Source organism: Mizuhopecten yessoensis, unplaced genomic scaffold, assembly GCF_002113885.1.
Source record: "Mizuhopecten yessoensis strain PY_sf001 unplaced genomic scaffold, ASM211388v2 scaffold10937, whole genome shotgun sequence".
Lineage (NCBI taxonomy): Eukaryota > Metazoa > Mollusca > Bivalvia > Pectinida > Pectinidae > Mizuhopecten > Mizuhopecten yessoensis.
The window spans coordinates 258,128-278,358 of NW_018408796.1; the positions used below are offsets into that span (position 1 = coordinate 258,128).

The window sequence follows — 20,231 nt, forward strand, 5'->3', positions numbered from 1 at the left end:
TCTCCAAAACAAATAGCCCATCTTTATTTATCACCTTTTTTGACAAGAGTGTTTCTTATAAATGACAAAATATTTATTGTATAGTCTACAACCGGAAACGTAAAATATTATATGTTATAGATTTAAAGAAAACGATATGTTTGATATCCTTGATGGGGTATCTAAAATTTGAAAAATTTAGGGCCTATACGGCTAGTATTTTGAAAAACCAATTATAACGATATGCATGTCCTTTAATACTCAAACTGTGCATTAAACCGCAGCATTTATATTTGTTAATAGGATGACCTATGTCTTATGATGATCTTTGAGTAGGAAAGAAATACCGTCATAATATCTTCCCCTGAGATATCATATTTGACACTGTGTTTCCGTGATGATTGATTAATTTTTCAATAAAAAAGATTGGAATGAAATATCATATTTTAAAGGAAAGCAACGTTCAAATTCGTGACATTTAAAAATGTTCATATCCAGTTAATATGGCTACCGGCCAATACTCGCTGGAAAGCATCAGTGTAAAAGTACTCACTTCGGTTTCGTAATTAGACTCTCGCTTCATCGTAGTTTTACCTCACAATAAAAGTTATCTGAATTGACAATTCATCCAGGCATTTAGCAATTTTTGACTGATCAACATTTGCTCTAATCACTTGGAATGCAATTTGAGATACATAGCCAAACAAAAAAAACATAATCAAAACGTCAATTGAAATTATAAATGTATATATATTTTCAATTACATTTGATTTTCAGTGACTTTTCATTAACTGTCATTTAGTTTGTCAGCACGTGTTTTACCAATTTAATTTTATCGGTTACTTTACACCATTTTTAAAGAATAATTCATACACACAAGTTGCCAGAAATTTTATTGAAAAATTATCAAGATTGTAAGCGTGTATCTGTGTGAGCAATCGTTAATCATCTTCCTTCATTACGAATGGACAATAAGTTTTCCAGGTTATTACACATCATTTTATTAACGTTGATTCTACGTAAATACGGAAATCACCATATTAACATTTCCAATCCAGTCTGTGTAATTGTATGCCGCTTCATTTCATTTCTCAAAGTCTTTTTGATATGAATGAATCAATATGGAAGCTATTCACATAATTTATTTCAATGACATATAATACAGATGAATAATTGGTTACGTACATGTTTAAAATAAAACAAAATGAAAATATTAATAAAAGTACATTGTAATAACTTATTCTACATCATTTAAACATTGTAAATTATAAAATATGTTTAGTAAGTTAAAAAAGACATATAAGTGGGTACCATATGAAAGTTGATGATGATGCGTATAGTCCATATATTGGCCGTTTTTCCAAAAAACTGTTTTTAGCAAGACGAATCCTTAACATAGACACTTGTCATATTTCTGCAGTCTGAAGCCACTTCTTCAACACATATATGGATGTTATTCCCTGGAACCGGACGTACAGAGCAGAATACAAATTTTTGCCACATTTGTTTACAAATACCATAACTTTCACACATCTCTTGGAATACTTTAGATGTACTGACATTGAAATGCATAGCTACATCTATATATAGAAAGGTTTTATAATGTAGTTGCATGCTTTCAAGAACAGGTAGTGGTCGACTAGCGTTTCGTATGTAGACAAGGTCATACCCCCAATAACAGTCCTTGTTTGGTAGAATAAAATCGGCAATAAATTTTATCAGTTTGGACATACTGTTAAATATTTCACCTTCCAACTGTCGGAAGATTCTACAAGGAGCGATTGTCTGTATGACGTTGGTTCGGATAGTTCGCTCATGTTCTCCAAGCTCTGGAGACCAACACAACGGAACAGAAGTGTAAGTATTCCTGCCCAACACTCCACTCCTTATCAGATCCATTCGGATTCCCCAATAACAGCTACTTACGTTGGTTGTCAGGTTAACAGCTATGTATTGAAGCAAATCAAACGTCGAATTAAATATTGTAGGTAAACTGGTGTTATGGTAGATATCATGAATCTTTGTGATTATGTTGATGGGTTGTTTTTTGTCAGCGATATCATTTTTGAGCACATTCAATGTCGCATTGAAAAGTTCATATTGCCTTATAATACTGTCTGCTCTCTCCAAGTCCCTTTCAATGAATGATATTAACTTTTGCAGGTGTGAATTAATATCACGCGTATATCTGTATTTTATGTTCTTAGTGTTGTTCAGGTTTTGCAAATAAAGGTGTAATGATGGAAATTCTTTTTGAAAGGGAGCAACTAATGATTGCAATGGGTTCACAATCTGTTCTATATACTTTAACTTGAAAAGTTCGATTTGTCTTTTATTCTTTTCCATTACATCTATAGCATGCTCTAGACTAATTTTGTTTTGTCTGAGCTTGTCTCGAACATTCCTTTCTTCTGTTATCTGATTGAGTAATACAGACTCAGAAGTCACTATGCCGAGAACAAAAACTAAACCACTTAAAATCATTGCAGTCGTTTGTGTAACTGTTGACACCATCAAATTAAAGAGAATCAGAAATTCAAAACCAGATTCAAATAATCCCATCACATAAGCTATCGATGTATCTTGAAGCCATTCTTGGTAATGTGTAAGGAAAGTGTTCGGGTAAAATTCAGATAATTCAGTAAAGTTTGAAATATCTGTCATTTTATTTAACTTGTTCATTAAAAATATCAAACGTCTGTAATTTGTCTGTGTTGACTCGAGTTGTGATGACAGATTTGTCCAGCCGATTTCTTCCATTTCCCTTTTTAATTCCGAACGCAGCTTTTTTGATTTTGGACTCAGACTTCCTGTGATTTCATCTCTGAAACAGACAAAGTGGTAGTGAACAATAAGGCATAGCCCGAGATTCCTCTGACCCTGACACCAGACTTACACATTTTGACAGATAGATGGATGGTCCCACACCAGTCATCTATCTGTCAAAATGTCTAAGTCTGGTGTCAGGGCTAGGGGAAACTCGGGCTAAATAAGGCATAATCATTAAAACATATAATTAATATTATTAACAAACAAACTCGTAATAAAGAGACTAATGGCACAAGTGTTCCTTTTTTGTGAAGAAAACAAGATTTATTCTTAATAAATCGTGATCAACGCGGACGATGAAAAACTTGCATACTGTATTTGTTCACCCTAGATATGCTATGTTCCTCAGGGCAAACCCTCTCCTAGAACGAATATGCTAAATCAATTGATACAAGTATCCGTGTTCCCTTATAAAAAGGCAAAATATATTTGAGTGGAAACACAAATTTAAACGGTTTTTAATTGATATATCAGTTATCAATACTCAATCGATCGCGTGAGGGAATGGGTTGTTTTATTTTGGCATTATGTGTTTCAATCCGATCCGAAACGATGTTATGTCGACGAGACATGCTAATACAAGTAGTGTATCCTGTTTCAAATATGGACTTGAACTATTAACAGAGTCTATAATATCTAAGAATGTTGATAGGGAAATCAATATCATTACGTCGCGTATCGTTAAAGGATTGATAAGCACATTACGTTCAAAACAACAAAAAATTTCTTTTTTTTTTCATTCTCTGTGTCCTCATTCGATTAAAAATGCATTTTAATGTTTTGTAAAATGGCGGAACAGACATTTTGCGGGAACCAAAGAGTGCATTCTATGATCACTATTCCCGTCAGGCGGTGAACGTCAATCGCAAACGATACCCGTCATAATTTGAATTTGAATTCCGTTTGGAAAGCGATTACATTACGTTAATGGTGCTTGTTATGTCCCCCAAACAATATTTGGGGACATATTGTTGTTGCTCCGTTTCTTATTATTAAGTCCCCAAAACGAAGTGGGGGACTTTTTTGTTTAACTCCATTTCTCAAAAACTATTGGACGGAACTTAATGAAATTTTACAGAAGTGTTCATCATGGTCAGTGTGTGTGCAAATGACCTTTTATTTTCCGATCGGTCAACCAAGATGGCCGCCACGGCCTCTGATTGGGCGAAATTTAGATATTGTTCGATTTTTATGAAAATTGGTATATAGGGGTATTAAGGGACTGCGAATTTAACCCCATGGGCTTCGTTGCCATAGCAACTACACGGAGGCTTCTGATTGGTCGAAATTTAGATATTGTTCGATTTTGATTAAAATTGCTATATAGGGGTATTAGGGGACTGCAAATTCAACCGGATTGGTTTCAAACTTTGCATACATAATCAGTGCGATATCTAGTTGTGCATCTGTCTCTTATTTTTCTGTGTAAACATCCAAGATGGCCTACGCTGCTCTGATTGGCCGAAATCAAACCTGGTAATAGTATTCGTTCTATTTGACGGAACATAATGAAACCTAGTGAAAGGGATGATAACATCACACCGATCGTTTCGACAAAAAGTTAATTCACTTTGGATTCAAAATGGCGGGCAAATGGAGGCTTCTGATTGGTCGAACTTCAATTATCGTCCAATTTTTATGAAATTTGGTATGTAGGTGTAGTATGGCACTACGAACACAACTGCGGTGTTCGTTTTATGAAAAACCAAAATGGCTGCCATTTCCTGGCCTCTCATTGATCAAGATTTAAATATTGTCTGATTTTCATGAAATTTGGTATGTAGGTATATCATGGGACACTGGTCACTTTCGTAACCTGAGTTTCGAAATGTAATTCAAAATGGCGGCTAAATGCAGGCTTCTGATTGGTCGAAATTGAAATATCGTCCAATTTTGATGAAATTTGGTATGTAGGTGTAGTATGGCACTACTAACACAACTGCGGTGCTCGTTTAGGGAGGGATGACTTCCGCTATTGCTCGCAATTGTAATTCTAGTTCTTATTATTATTTTTATTATTATTTTTCCGATGTCTGCGCTTAATCTCAGGAACTACTAATGGGATTCTTATCATGCTTTGCATATATAATCAGTACAATTTGTAGTTGTACATCTGACTCCTATTTTTCTACGTCAACCATCCAAGATGTCCGCCGCTGCTCTGATTGGCCGAAATCATAACCAGTAAAAAAAATTGTTCTATTTGATCGAACATAATGAAACTCAGTGAACATTATGGAGTCAGATCTACGGAAATTACTGAATGGTCCAAATCTTGGTTAGTTAATTTCAATCCTAAAAAAACGGAAAATATGACCCTTAGTAGAAAAAGAAACAGTCAACCCCATCCAATCTTACATATGCGCAATGAAGAAATATCAGAGGTACTGTTACATAAACATCGTGAAGTTCTTTTTTCGAATAATTGCAGTTGGGTTGAACATGTTAAACAAATAATTCAGAAACAACGTCTAGATTAAATATTATTCGATCTCTAAAATTTAAACTCGACAGGCAAACATTACAAAATATATATTTTTTCGTTTATTAGACCACTTGTGGAATATGCTGATACTGTCTGGGATAGCATTCCCAAAGAATATATTTCTTAACTAGAGAATGTTAATGTGGAAGCTGCTAGAATTGTTTCATGTGCTACTAAACTTGTAAGCTTAGACAAACTATATACAGAAGTTGGATGGAATAAATTAATAGACCGTAGACTTAATCATAAATTGTAATAATTCCATAAAATGTTTTATCAAAATACTCCAGAGTATCTGTATAATCTCTTACCTAAATCAGTTAGTGATGTTCATAGTTATAATACCAGACTTTCTGACCCATCATGTCTGACACCTATTCTTTGTAAAACAAATATTTATCTAAATGCATTTCTTCCTTCTGCTGTAAACAATTGGAATTCTCTTCCATTACATATTAGAAATAATCCTTCCATTTCCCATTTAAAAGCCTTTCTGAAATCTAATAGTAAATCATGTCCACCTTCATACTACTTTCAGGGTACACGTCTGGGTTAAATCTACCACGCAAAACTGCGTATGTCATGTAGCTCCCTAAAAAAACACTTGTTTACGAAAAACACCATACCATCCCCGAATTGTTCCTGCGGTGCCATTGAGAACTCAACACATTATTTGCTAAAATGTAATAAATATACAGCACTTAGACAGCTTCAAATTCTGAGTTTGCCGTATCAACTATCTACTAATCTTTTACTCTTTGGTGATGACTCTCTAATCCATCAAGAAAACACTACAATTTTTCTAGCCGTCCAAAATTATATACTCAAAACTAAAAGATTCCGAATAACTGAATAGTCCTTTACAAATTTCATTTTGACATATATAGATATGTATGTTGTGTTGCATTCGTTTTACTTCTATGTTTTAAAATGTATTTGGATTTATATGCTTATTCAGTGATTTTGCCATTGCATTTCTTTATACCATATTATGTCACTAACTGGCCATGAGTATGATAGTTTGATAAAGTGATGTGTTCCCTTGAAATAGCAGGACGTGCCAGGGACGAGGCGGTAAAGTGTTTTATGGACTTATATTTAATAAGTGTGATGGCTAGTATGCGAACTGCAACGTTTTAAATCATGGTGGTGCTTTGTGACATTCTAGTTTTGTCAATAGTTGATTTAGTGGTGATTTATTCTATGTAACATGTATATACATTTTAACCTTTATCGTGTGTCCATTTACTATTGCATAGTTATATTTTACAGAACCGTGTTCCACATACTCATTGCAATAGAGCAATATGATATTACCATCTGATGATCATATGTATATTGATATGTTATTCATTCCTGGTTTCCACTGCATACCAATCCATTACCCCCTCCCCTATTCCCGTAATTTTTCTGTTGTACATATAACTTCATTCTTGTAGCTAGTGTTGAAAAGTTGATTATTAAGCAGGTAACAAATTTACATAAGTGTTCCGACACTTGTTTTTGTTTCCTTTTCTGTTCTATAAAACATGTACTTCAATGTATTGTCAAACAAAATTTGAATAAAACAAAGTTTAAACCAAACTCAGTGAAAGGGATTATAACGTCACAGCGCTCGTTTTCGACAAAAAAGTTATTGACTATGGATTCACAATAGCAGCCAAATGCAGGCTTCTGATTGGTCGAAATAAAAAAATCGTCCAATTTTGATGAACTTATGTAGGTATAGTATGGCACTGCGGTGTTCGTTTTGTACAAAACGAAATGGCTGCCATATGCTGACCTCTGATTGGTCCAATTTTCGATATTGTCTGATTTTCATGAAATTTGGTATGTGGGTATATCATGGGACACCGGTCACTTTCGTAGCCTGAGTTTCCCATTTCGACAAAATGGCTGTCATTTCCTTGTCTCTCATTGGTCGAAATTTAAACATATCGTCCAATTGTGATGAAATTTGGTATGTAGGTGAAGTATGGCACTACGAAAACAACTGCGGTGCTCATTTTGTGAAAAAAACAAAATGGCTGTGTAATAAGCGGGGGAGGGGTTACTTCCGCTATTGCTCGCAATTGCAATTCTAGTTATTATTATTATTTCTTCCACTTTCTTCCGCTGACGAGGTTTCTCGAAAACCGTAGAGCGGAATTTAACGAAATTTTACATGAGTGTTCGTGTATGATTTGGTATATAGGTGAAGTATGACCCTACCAAAACAATCATCGGACACTGATCACTTCCGTAAGATAATCAGGTTTCACATTACAACAAAATGGCCCCCGTTTTTTTCCTCTGATTGGTTAAGATTTAAATACTGTCCGATTTGGATGAACTTTGGTGCCTAGGTGTAGCATGGCACTACGAATACAACTGCGGTGTTTGTTTTGTGATTAAACTTACGATCAAATTTGGTATGTAGCTGAATCATGGGAAAACGATCACTCGGCCCCGGTTTCCTGTCCTCTGATTGGTCGAAATATAAATATTGTCGAATTTGGATCAAATTTGATCACTCATCCCCAATTTCCTGGCCTCTTATTGGTCGAAATTTAAATATTGTCCAATTTTGATCAAATTTAGTATGTAGGTGAATCATAGGACAATGATTACTTCCTAAGCTTAGATTTCACATTTCAACAAAATGCATGGCCGCCGTTTTTCCCCCTCTGATTTGTCAAAATTTAAATACTGTCCGATTTGGATGAAATTTGGTATGGCACTACAAATACAACTGCGGTGTTTGTTTTGTGATTTAACAAAATGGCTGCCATTTCCTGGCCTTTGATTGGTCGAAATTTAGATATTGTTCGATTTTTATGAAAATTGGTATATAGGGGTATAAGGGGACTGCGAATTCAATCGCATGGGTATCGTTGCCATAGCAACCACACAAACACTTCTGATTGGTCGCAATTCAGAAATTGTGCCATGTCACTCAAATTTAGTATGAATATTGTAAGTGTATTATGGCATTGCGAACCTTTTCTGATGCATCTTTGTGACTATGGGGCAGCTTGGGGGACATCTGTAAAGGTCCCCCATTACAATTATTACTTGTTGTTATTGGATTATAGCACCTTCTTGGTTGATAAGCTAAGTTAAGGACTGTAACAAGGACATTTAAATGTATCGAAATGACGTCACATTACTAAACGACAGCCGATACGGTACTGAACATTTTGAACGCAAGCGTTTGTTTAAATGTACTCCCTGGTCAAGATTGAGAAAAAAAATATGAATTATAGATTATCACACTGTATTTTCTCATCCCGAGCAAGTGGATAAAATCGAGAGGACTCCAGATTTAATCTACGTGCGACAATGAGAAAAGTGTTCGAACGGCAAAAGGCTGAAATACCGTATGATAAACTATTTAACATCTATATACTATACTTACTACCTTATACATTTCTCCATTTAGAAAAGTCAACTAAACACCATGTTTTCCAAATGACTTCTAAGCTCAATGGTCAACGATCGCAATTCCTCTGTCTCACTCTGTGACAAACTTTAATAAATAGAAGAATTGCCCGGAGAAATACAATGAACCTTAAAACTATGTAGAAAAACTACGCTTGAAATGGTTTTATTATCCTAACAATATTGTTTACTTTTTATTGATTTGTTTATGGCGGACGATGTTCTTACGCGGATCACTTTTGTGTGGATATCATTTCCGGGTTAGGATGTCACCTGGCGCGAGCAGACATTTTTTATTGAGAAAATACGTTCCCAAATGGCGGTAAATGGGCAAAATTATTCTGGGGTATTTTCTAACTGACAACCCATGGTAATGAATTTATCATGCTATAACATAGTGATATAACGTAGTATATAGATGATAAATGTAGTTCCCAAACCGGGAGCATCTTCTTGGGATTTATAGATTCTCACACTTCCTTGGGGAGAAATAGGAACCTCTATCTAAGGAAAAAGGAACTTGAGTTGCCAAATGTAAAGCTTGCCCCCTATCTCATTGCAAGGGTGGAATGTACAAATGCTATAATTTACGTTACGGGCTCATTTGCATTGTTGACGTGACGTTTTAAAATTGTTATGGCGGGGAACCCACCCCTTCCCGTCTTAACCCAAGGGTGAGACTAATACAATATTTTCCCGCCTTACAGGTAAGACAAATAGAATTGTTCAGCCCATTGGGGCTGGGATATAGAGGATATTAAATGGTGTCTAATATTTTGATATTTTTCACGAGTGCGAGGATATCGACAATTGCTAGGCCCCTGCCTAGAAGTCGATTGAAAGACATGATATTCAGTTGACTGTTTTTATTGATGAAATATATAAGGCAGTAGTATATAGATGATAAACAGTTTATCTCGCTGTGGGAACATGCTCTCGTTTTTCTAATCGCACGCACTTGGAGAAAATCTCGAGGTTATTTGATTGATGGGGCTTTCCGTCATTGTTCCGGCTTAAACCGAGCCGAGCATTTGAACTCAATATTTTATCCACGAGCGAGAAATGAGAAAAAATGTTCTTAAGACAAACCCTTACAATCTTTAGTATTTTGCGGTGGCGTCTCGATTTTATCCAAAGTGTTCGTGATGAAACACCGAAAACACAGTGTGATAATGTATACGTTCCAATCTAGGGTATGATTGAGACGGGGATCGTCGACAATATGATGACGTAACATAAACAATACATCAACGTCACGTCAACAATGAATTGAGCCCATAACATAAATATTGTATCAGATAATGACAAGGTTAACAATATAGTTAAAGAATAATTCACCCCTTGAGATGAGATGGGCCTCGTGGAAAGATTCCTAAGTTGTCAAACATTCTGCAAGCCTCGTGTTAAGATTCCCCTATCTCATCCCCAAGGGGATGAACGATTCTATTAGTCTCACCTTTGAGTTAAAAGGTGAAGGTGGGGATCCCCGTCATAACAATGCATTTAGCCCCAAACGTCAATAGAGAAATTATATTTAACGGGGCAGGAGTAAATACATGTACATTCTATTAAGTTCACACCGGGTAAAGTCATAACTAAAAGTAACAGTTTGAACTTACATCATTTCACAGACAGATGGATAAAATAAACATCCTTTCTGTTGAGCAACTCCTTGGGTAACAGTTGTAGTGACAGTGGTAACAAGCGCTGTTATACCCAGACTTATGAGCCTACAACACGTTAAGGGTAAATACATAATGCGTATATAAATATGTATCATTTAATAAGCAGATGTTTAAATGAAAACTGATTGTAGAATTGTTGCATGTCGCCATCAAAACCAGATTAGAAAATTTACAAGTAAACAAACACAAGAAGTTTCTCATTTACGTTACTATTTTGATGAACACTTACCAAAAAGCCCGCTTGTTTCTTGATGTATTTCTCTCTGAATAAGAAAAACAACTTACTGACACAAATATTAGCACACTTAGCACCATGCATCTTGGCGTGGTATACGTCATCCTCTTTTAGTTTAATATGGCACGAACTTGTAGCGCTATCCATAGTCCGTCCATCAACTGTTCTCCCCTTTTTAGGAACCGAAAGGCCCATTTGTCATGATATTTGGCAAGCATGTGTTCATATAAATCACCCATATTTACAGTAAAACAAAAAGCCAGCAATACGGTACCTTAAGTGTAAGTTTGGGGTGTTAGTTTGGGGTCATTTATCTGATTTGAATAAAAAGAAGGTCTCTGTTTTACAGAAGGATTCATTATCATTTTGACGACGTATACGGTAGTATATTCTGACGCGCACCATAAAACATCTTCTACTTATGACTAAATACAAGGTTTGTTAGCATCTTTCTGTTGTATAATTAGACATAATGGATCTCGAATATGATCCATATGTTTCCAGATGTTGAAGGAACCAAGCAATGGGTGTAATCGGACTGTAATCGCTGAGCCGTGAACGGAGCCACATTTAAAACAAGCATATATAGTATCCTCTGAGCCTTTTCCTATTGCGTACGTATACACTGAATTATACGCAGTCAGAGTTCACTAAAACGAAAGAAGGGATATATTTATATACATGTATATACAATTAGGTCTTTATTACCTGTTTCACATCGGAACTGCAGGTCTGGATCCAACTCCCACTGTAAGCCGGAAAGCTCAGAAGACCCGACGAGAATATGAATTCCATCAGTATTCTCCTGTGGGTCTCTGGAATTACTCTCAAGGTGCATGGCTATCTGTATTTCCTTTCCATGTCTTCCTGTCAGCGATAAATAAAATTCGAATTTCACCTTAGTCCTGATAGTACAGTGATGTTTTTTCTTCTATTTATCAAATCCCATAAATATTCAAATTAATCTAGCCATTGAATGTAGCTAAATCTATTTATTCAACATTCCTTGTTTTAATGCTTCATTTCCACAACAAAATAAATTTCTCTTGTACAGAAACATACTCATACTACGACACCAGTACAAGGCATCACGAAATACAGCAGGAGCTGAGGAGACAACAACACAAAACATCAATAAATACATCAGGAACTGAAGAGACAACAACACAAAACATCAATAAATACATCAGAACTGAAGAGACACCAACACAAAACATCAATAAATACATCAGGAGCTAACGGGACACAAACACAAAACACGAAATACAACAGAAACTAAAGAGAAGACAACACAAACCACGAAATACAACAGGAACTGAAGAGACAACAACACAAAACCCGAAATACAACAGAAACTGAAGAGACAACAACACAAAACATCAATAAATACAACAGGAACTGAAGAGACAACAACACAAAACATCAATAAATACAACAGGAACTGAAGAGACAACAACACAAAACATCATTAAATACATCAGGAGCTAACGGGACACAAACACAAAACCCGAAATACAACAGAAACTAAAGAGACGACAACACAAAACCCGAAATACAACAGCAACTGAAGAGACAGCAACACAAAACATCTATAAATACACGAGGAGCTAATGGGACATAAACACAAAACACGAAATACAACAGAAACTGAAGAGAAAACAACACAAAACATCAATAAATACAACAGGAGCTAACGAGACACAAACACAAAACAAGAATAAATACATCAGGAGCTAATGAGACAACAACACAAAACATCAATAAATACAACAGAAACTAAAGAGACGACAACACAAAACACGAAATACAACAGAAACTGAATAGACAACAACACAATACATCACGAAATACACCAGGATGCATCTATCGTTCTATAATGAACATTGTTTTTTTACATATCATGTTATAGCGAACCAATGGATGGATATTGCCTGTTATAATGAACTACTGGATTGTACTTCGTGCTATAATGAACTACTGGATTGTTCTTTGTGTTAAAAGGAACTACTGGATGGATCTATCATGCTAGAATGAACCATTGGATGGAAATATCATGTTATAATGAACTATTGGGTGGATATATCATGTTATAATGAACTACAGGATTGGTCTTCGTGTTATAATGTACTACTGGATGGATCGTGTTATAATGTACTACTGGATGGATCTTCGTGTTTTAATGTACTACTGGATGGATCTTCGTGTTTTAATGTACTACAGGATGGATCTTCGTGTTAAAATGTACTACTGGCTGGATATATCATGTTATAATGTACTACTGACTGGATATATAATGTCATAATGTACTACTGGCTGGATATATCATGTTATAATGTACCACTGGCTGGATATATCATGTTATAAAGAACTACTTGCTGGATATATCATGTTATAAAGAACTACTGGCTGGATATATCATGTTATAATGTACAACTGGCTGGATATATAATGTTATAATGTACTACTGGCTGGATATATCATGTTATAATGTACTACTGGCTGGTTATATGATGTTATAATGNTTATCTGATGTTATAATGAACTACTGGATGGATATTCGTGTTATAATGTACAACTGGCTGGATATATCATGTTATAATGTACTACTGGCTGGATATATAATGTTATAATGTACTACTGGCTAGATATATCATGTTATAATGTACTACTGGCTGGATATATAATGTTATAATGTACTACTGGCTGGAAAGATCATGTTATAATGTACAACTGGCTGGATATATCATGTTATAATGTACTGCTGGTTGGATATATAATGTTATAATGTACAACTGGCTGGATATATCATGTTATAATGTACTACTGGCTGGATATACAATGTTATAATGTACCACTGGCTGGATATATCATGTTATAATGTACTACTGGCTGGATATATCATGTTATAATGAACTACTGGCTGGATATATCATGTTATAATGAACTACTGGCTGGATATATCATGTTATAATGAACTACTGGCTGGATATATCATGTTATAATGAACTACTGGCTGGATATATCATGTTATAATGAACTACTGGCTGGATATATCATGTTATAATGAACTACTGGCTGGATATATCATGTTATAATGAACTACTGGCTGGATATATCATGTTATAATGAACTACTGGCTGGATATATCATGTTATAATGAACTACTGGATGGAGCTATCATGTTATAACGAGTCATTGGATGGAAATATAACGTGAGAATAAACCATTGGATGGATATATCATGTTAGAATGAACTACTGGATGGATCAGAAGATAAATGCAGAAGACATCGAACCCAAATAAAGCTTACCTATATTCCACGTCCCACAGATAGCAGGCTTACCTAAAACCCATGTCCCACAGATAGCAGGCTTACCTATATTCCACGTCCCACAGATATTAGGCTTACCTATAACTCACGTCCCACAGATATCAGGCTTACCTATAACCCACGTCCCACAGATATCAGGCTTACCTATAACTCACGTCCCACAGATATCAGGCTGACCTATATTCCACGTCCCACAGATATCAGGCTTACCTATAACCCACGTCCCACAGATAGCAGGCTTACCTATATTCCACGTCCCACAAATAGCAGGCTTACCTATATCCCACGTCCCACAGATAGCAGGCTTACCTATAACTCACGTCCCACAGATATCAGGCTTACCTATATTCCACGTCCCACAGATAGCAGGCTTACCTATAACCCACGTCCCACAGATATCAGGCTTACCTATAACCCACGTCCCACAGATATCAGGCTTACCTATAACCCACGTCCCACAGATATCAGGCTTACCTATAACCCACGTCCCACAGATATCAGGCTTACCTATAACCCACGTCCCACAGATATCAGGCTTACCTATAACCCACGTCCCACAGATATCAGGCTTACCTATAACCCACGTCCCACAGATATCAGGCTTACCTATAACTCACGTCCCACAGATATCAGGCTTACCTATAACCCACGTCCCACAGATAGCAGGCTTACCTATAACCCACGTCCCACAGATAGCAGGCTTACCTGTCACCAACGACCCACATATAGCCAGCTTACCTGTCATCCACGACCCACTTATAGTAGGCTTTCCTATCACCCAAGTACATAGCAAACTTACCTAGGCTTACATGTCACCAACGACCAACATATAGCCAGCTTACCTGTCATCCACGACCCACTTATAGTAGGCTTTCCTATCACCCAGGTACATAGCAGACTTACCTATCACCCACGATCCACGTATAGCAGGCTTACCTATCACCAACGACCCACACAGAGCAGGCTTACCTGTAACCCACGACCCACATATACCAGGCTTACTTGTAACCCACGACCCACAGGTAGCAGGCTTACCTATCACCAATGACCCACATAAAGCAGGCTTACCTATCACCCATTACCCTCATATAGCAACCTTACTTGTCACCCACGACCCACATATAACAGGCTTACCTGTCACAAACGAAACGTCCCACATATAGAAGGCTTATTTGTCACCCATGACCCAAATATAGCAAGCTTACCTATCAACCACGACCCACATATAGCAGGCTAACCTGTCATCCGCGACCCACCTATGGCAAGCTAACCCACATATAACCCACAACTTACCTGTAACCCACATAATCTAGGCTTACCTGTCACCCCCGATCCTCATATAGCCAGCTTACCTGTCACTCACGACCAACATATAGTAGACTAACCTATCACCTATGACCCACATATAGCAGGTTTACCTATTACCCATGACCCACATATAGCAGGCTTACCTGTTACCCATGACCAACATATAGCAGACTTACCTATCACCCACGACCCACATAGAGCAGGCTTACCTGTCACCCACGACCCAGATATACCAAGCTTACTTGTCACCCAAGTCCCACAAAGACCAGGCTTACCTGTCACCCACGACCCACATATAGTAGGCTTACCTATCACCCTAGACCCACAAATAGCGGGCTAACGTATCACCCACGACCCACCTATAGCAGACTGAATTATCATCCACGACCCACATAGGGCAGGCTAACCTGTCACCCCCGACCCATTTATAGCAAGCTTACCTGTCACCCAAATCCCACAAAGAGCAGGCTTACCTGTCACCCCCGACCCACATATAGTAGGCTTACCTATCACCCACGACCCACATATCGCAAGCTTACCTATCACCCAAGACCCACAAATGGCAGGCTGAATTATCACTCACGACCCATATGGAGCAGGCTAACCTGTCACCCCGGACCCATTTATAGCAAGCTGACTTGTCACCCATGACCCACATATAGCAGGCTTACCTATCACCTACGACCCATATATAGCAGACTTACCTATCACCCACGACCCACATATATCAGGCTTACCTATCACCCACGACCCACATATAGCAGACTTACCTATCACCCAGGACCAACATATTGTAGGCTTACCTTTCACCCACGACCCACATATAGCAGACTTACCTATCACCCATGACCTCAGTGTATTTACAAAGAAGAGTTCCATGGAAACCGTTCCGTTGTTGTAGTACGCCTGGTAAAGTGCAGCCTTGCCCATTCCATCTCCTATGCGCGTGAATTTGTCAACGATTTCATGATTCTCGATCAGCAACTTACTCCGCATTAAAACCAACGTGTCGCATGTACCTAAAAGAAGTCAAGAGAGGTATTTTAATGGATGACTTAGCTGATATATGTGTGTATGTGTATGTGCGTGGTAAATTTACTCTTGACATACGTTCTCTAGAGCGTAACCCCTGGGATTTCCACCAACTTACATTCCTAGAGCGTAACCCCTGGGATTTCCACCAACTTACGTTCCCTAGAGCGTTACCCCTGGGATTTCCAACAACTTACGTTCTCTAGAGAGTAACCCCTGGGATTTCCATCAACTTAGGTTCTCTAGAGGTTAGAGGTTAACGTTTTCTAGAGCGTAACCCCTGAGATTTCCACCAACCTACGTTCTCTAGAGGTAAGAGGTTAACGTTTTCTAGAGCGTAACACCTGAGATTTCCACCAACCTACGTTCTGTAGAGCGTAACCCTGGGATTTCCACCAACTTACGTTCCCTAGAGCGTAACCCTTGGATGTCCACCAACTTACGTCTTCCAGAGGGTAACCCTGGGGTTTCCACCAACTTACGTTCTCTAGAGGTAAGAGGTTAACGTTTTCTAGAGCGTAACCCCTGAGATTTCCACCAACTTACGTTTTCTAGAGCGTAACCCCTGGGATTTCCACCAACTAACGTTCCCTAAAGCGTAACCCTGGGATGTCCACCAACTTACGTTCCCTAGAGCGTAACCCTGGGATTTCCACCAACTTACGTTCCCTAGAGCGTAACCCTGGGATGTCCACCAACTTACGTTTTCCAGAGGGTAACCCCTGGGATTTCCACCAACTGACGGTCTCTAGAGCGTAACCCCTGGGATTTCCACCAACTTACGTTTTCTAGAGCGTAACCCCTCGGATTTCCACCAACTTACGTTCTCTAGAGCGTAACCCCTGGGATTTCCACCAACTTACGTTCCCTAGAGCGTAACCCCTGGGATTTCCACCAACTTACGTTTTCCAGAGGGTAACCCCTGGGATTTCCACCAACTTACGTTCTCTAGAGCGTAACCCCTGGTATTTTCACCAACTTATGTTCTCTAGGGCGTAACCCCTGGGAATTTCACCAATTTACGTTCTCAAGAGCGTAACACCTGGGATTACGAGGATGTGATTTGGTCACCAAGCCTGATTATTTTGCCTATTAAACCAAATTCACTTTTTTAATAGTTGCTCCATACAAAAATATAGCCATGCCGTCCTTGTTTGTTTGATAACATTTAACTGGTTGTTAACCTTTTGTTCCCAGTTGTATGTGTACGCACCTTGTGATCCAGTGTAGCCGTGGACACTGCTGACCTGTAGCCGGTGTCGTGCATTCCGTTCTTGTTCCAGAAATGCTGTAAAAATGTATCGTTCCGTATTGTATATACATGTAGCTTGATTTTATCATACCACATTTTATTTAATTATACATGTTGTGGGGGCCAAAGGCAGAGAAAGTGCATTTTACCTATGCTATATAACTTATTTCACTATCCCATTATCAATAAAACTTCTTGTTCGACTCTGCTTTACCTACGCATTACGCTTTCGGTTGTACACGGAGCAACCAAGATGTCTTTTGCGAGGCCCCAGAATGTTTTGAATTTCGCTCTAATTTTGACAACACGTGTTCCAACTATTCTGTAATTGTATGACGCCATACTTTATATGACGTCACACATTGAGGGAAATAAAAAAAAAAGGCCGTTAATCGAAGAGATTTGTACGAGACAGTTGTGTGTAGTGCAGTTTCAACAAAATTGACTATAGCTGTCGGAACCAGTAAACAAAAGGGTGGTCGGGTGGCGCAGTGGATAGCGCACCTGCCTTTCACCAAGGCGACCGGGGATCGATACCCCGATCGGACGTGAAAAAGTGTAGGGTTACCTGCCCGAACACGCGGGTTTTCTCCAGGTACTCCAGTTTCCTCCCACAGTTAGACCCCCCCCNCCCCCGCGGACTAATATCCGGGCCAACAAGATAGATGTATTAGTAAAGCTGTAAAAAAATAAACTTTATATTTATTTTAGTAAAACAACAATTTATAAGTTTGACTTTTTCGTTATATGATAATCCTGTTTAGATGGATTCCAGTTTCGAAAATTAAATTAAATTTAAAAAAATAAAGATCTATCAGAATTTTAAAAACGGAAAATTTTGAAGACAAATATGTGCACCATACCAAAAAAGGGATGTTCCTTATTGTCAGTGTAACACAGCACACAGTTCCTACTTCAAATTAAGATGATTGAAACAGTGTATGCATTATACGTACCTGTGACGTCACTGTAAAATAGAGACACACAGACAACAAGCCACCAGTATTTGGCCATTCTCGGTCTACATGCACGGTTAGATATCATTGCAGGTGATATTGTGTAGGTGAAATGAAATATTCGGTTAATGATGCGTTATTTATTGAAACATCCATCTGGTTTTATCTGGGTTTTTTTTCCAGTATTTCCAATTTATGCCAAAACCCAATAACCGTTTTGTTAACGTAAAGAACTGTCTATTATTAGTTATTTTTTAAGAAACCGCTGACTGTCTGTCTATATATAACTGACCAATGGTGTAACGGTGAGGAAGTAAGCTCGGTGTCGTTATAAATAGTACAGGTAGTCAGGTCACCTGGTCGATTGTTATCGACATGTACACTTTGCATCATCGATACTGTTTCGACATATTTGTCTTATGTAATTGTACGCATTCACGTATCTAACATGTATATATACTTGTTTCTTTGTAGACGCATTCTTAGTAGGTTGTGAAAATAGCAGACATTAAGAGTATAGAATGAAGGAATGAGACATTTTTTTGGTAACACATAATAATTTGAACCGAATAATAATGTAACAAGAAAAAGTTATATCTGTATTTAAAATACAACATTCGAAACTTTAATTACCATTCAATCGCTGTACCTAATCTCCTTGATTCCACTGTGGTGTAATTTCAGTGTAGAAGAAGTTCTTCCATCACGGATCGTACTGGAACACCCTCACCCCCTACCAGCTTCACTGTCCGCCGCTCTACCAACTGAGTTCAGTGGACTTTCAGGGAGACGTGAAATCACTTTTAATTTGTATTATATGTATGTAAATAAAGCATGAAAGATGCCGACAATGTTTAATTATGTGTGTCACTATAGGTTAGGCCCTATATAAGATCATTCTAAGACACAGGCACCTGCGAATTTGTTACAGCTATATTAATGGACCTAAACTAAGGTGTTCAGAGTAAAATTTACATGTATTTTCGGGTTTGGATCGACTATAGCTGTAACAAATTCCGAGGTCCCTGTGTTCTAAGCATGCTGTTCAGACAGAGGTCGGTGGGTAGGTTAGGGGTGAGGATCGACGTCAGTTTATGTATTAATGTTCGATTTCACTTCATTTGACTTATTATCAAATATTGCTTTTTACTTAAATAAAACATGTTTTTCCTGAATCAAAGGTTTCATAAAGAAGATTGGCTACCTCGAGTTCCTTAAACATTGTGTCGGTTCCATGATGTGGAGGTGATTTGTTGTTTACCTCGGCTATAAATGGTTCATTTTATCTATAGAAAAAAATGTCTGACATTTCCTGGAGGGAGTGAACATTAAATATATAAATATATATTCCATTGTCAGATCTACAACAGCCTGAGTTAGAACTGGTTTATCTTTAATCTCGGGAAAATAAAGAAGACTAATAGAATCTTCCCCTACCTTGAGGGTGTGACAGAGAAATCTCCAACCCGGCCGAATGGTGATGTTTTTTGGTTGTCTTACCCGAGGGTTAGACAACCAAAAAAATCAACCCGAGGGTTGGAGATTTCTCTGTTACACCCTCAAAGTAGAGGATGATTATTTTTCTCCCATCCTTTTATTTCAGTCATAGCTCCACCGACAGTAGTCTGCCATGTTTGTAAACAAAAACACATGTGGGGTATGTATATCGTCATTCACTTTTAATGACGTCACAATTACCGATGACGCATTTTAATGACG

The 20,231-nt window shown here is 37.7% G+C and overlaps 1 protein-coding gene across 3 annotated transcripts; it reads right to left on the minus strand.

The window, feature by feature from the left end:
• Window positions 1-867: 867 nt before the first annotated feature.
• LOC110463862 lies at window positions 868-19,881 on the minus strand. Of its 3 annotated transcripts, XM_021518765.1 has the most exons (8): window positions 19,717-19,881; window positions 19,162-19,276; window positions 17,518-17,592; window positions 16,109-16,291; window positions 11,342-11,500; window positions 10,628-10,661; window positions 10,333-10,443; window positions 868-2,803 (listed from the first exon to the last, which is right to left on the minus strand). In XM_021518765.1, exons 4-8 carry the CDS (start codon window positions 16,266-16,268, stop codon window positions 1,354-1,356), a joined length of 1,914 nt encoding a protein of 637 aa, XP_021374440.1. In that variant the 5' UTR covers window positions 16,269-16,291; window positions 17,518-17,592; window positions 19,162-19,276; window positions 19,717-19,881; the 3' UTR covers window positions 868-1,353. The 3 variants fall into 3 exon arrangements, with proteins under 3 accessions (XP_021374440.1, XP_021374441.1, XP_021374439.1); XM_021518766.1 differs by lacking the exon at window positions 19,717-19,881 and having other exon boundaries at window positions 19,146-19,186; XM_021518764.1 differs by lacking the exons at window positions 19,162-19,276; window positions 19,717-19,881 and adding an exon at window positions 18,513-18,646.
• Between the last annotated feature and the right edge of the window lie 350 nt (window positions 19,882-20,231).

Bases quoted from the DNA above. Each gene is read 5' to 3' on its own strand.
- LOC110463862 (XM_021518764.1), bottom strand. From the start codon at position 18,600: ATGATATCTAACCGTGCATGTAGACCGAGAATGGCCAAATACTGGTGG. The intron at 11,501-16,108 runs GTAAGTCTGCTA...TATCGCTGACAG, and splicing joins ACTGAGGTCATGGGTGATAG to GAAGACATGGAAAGGAAATA. The intron at 10,444-10,627 runs GTAAGTGTTCAT...AACGTGTTGTAG, and splicing joins AGAAACAAGCGGGCTTTTTG to GCTCATAAGTCTGGGTATAA.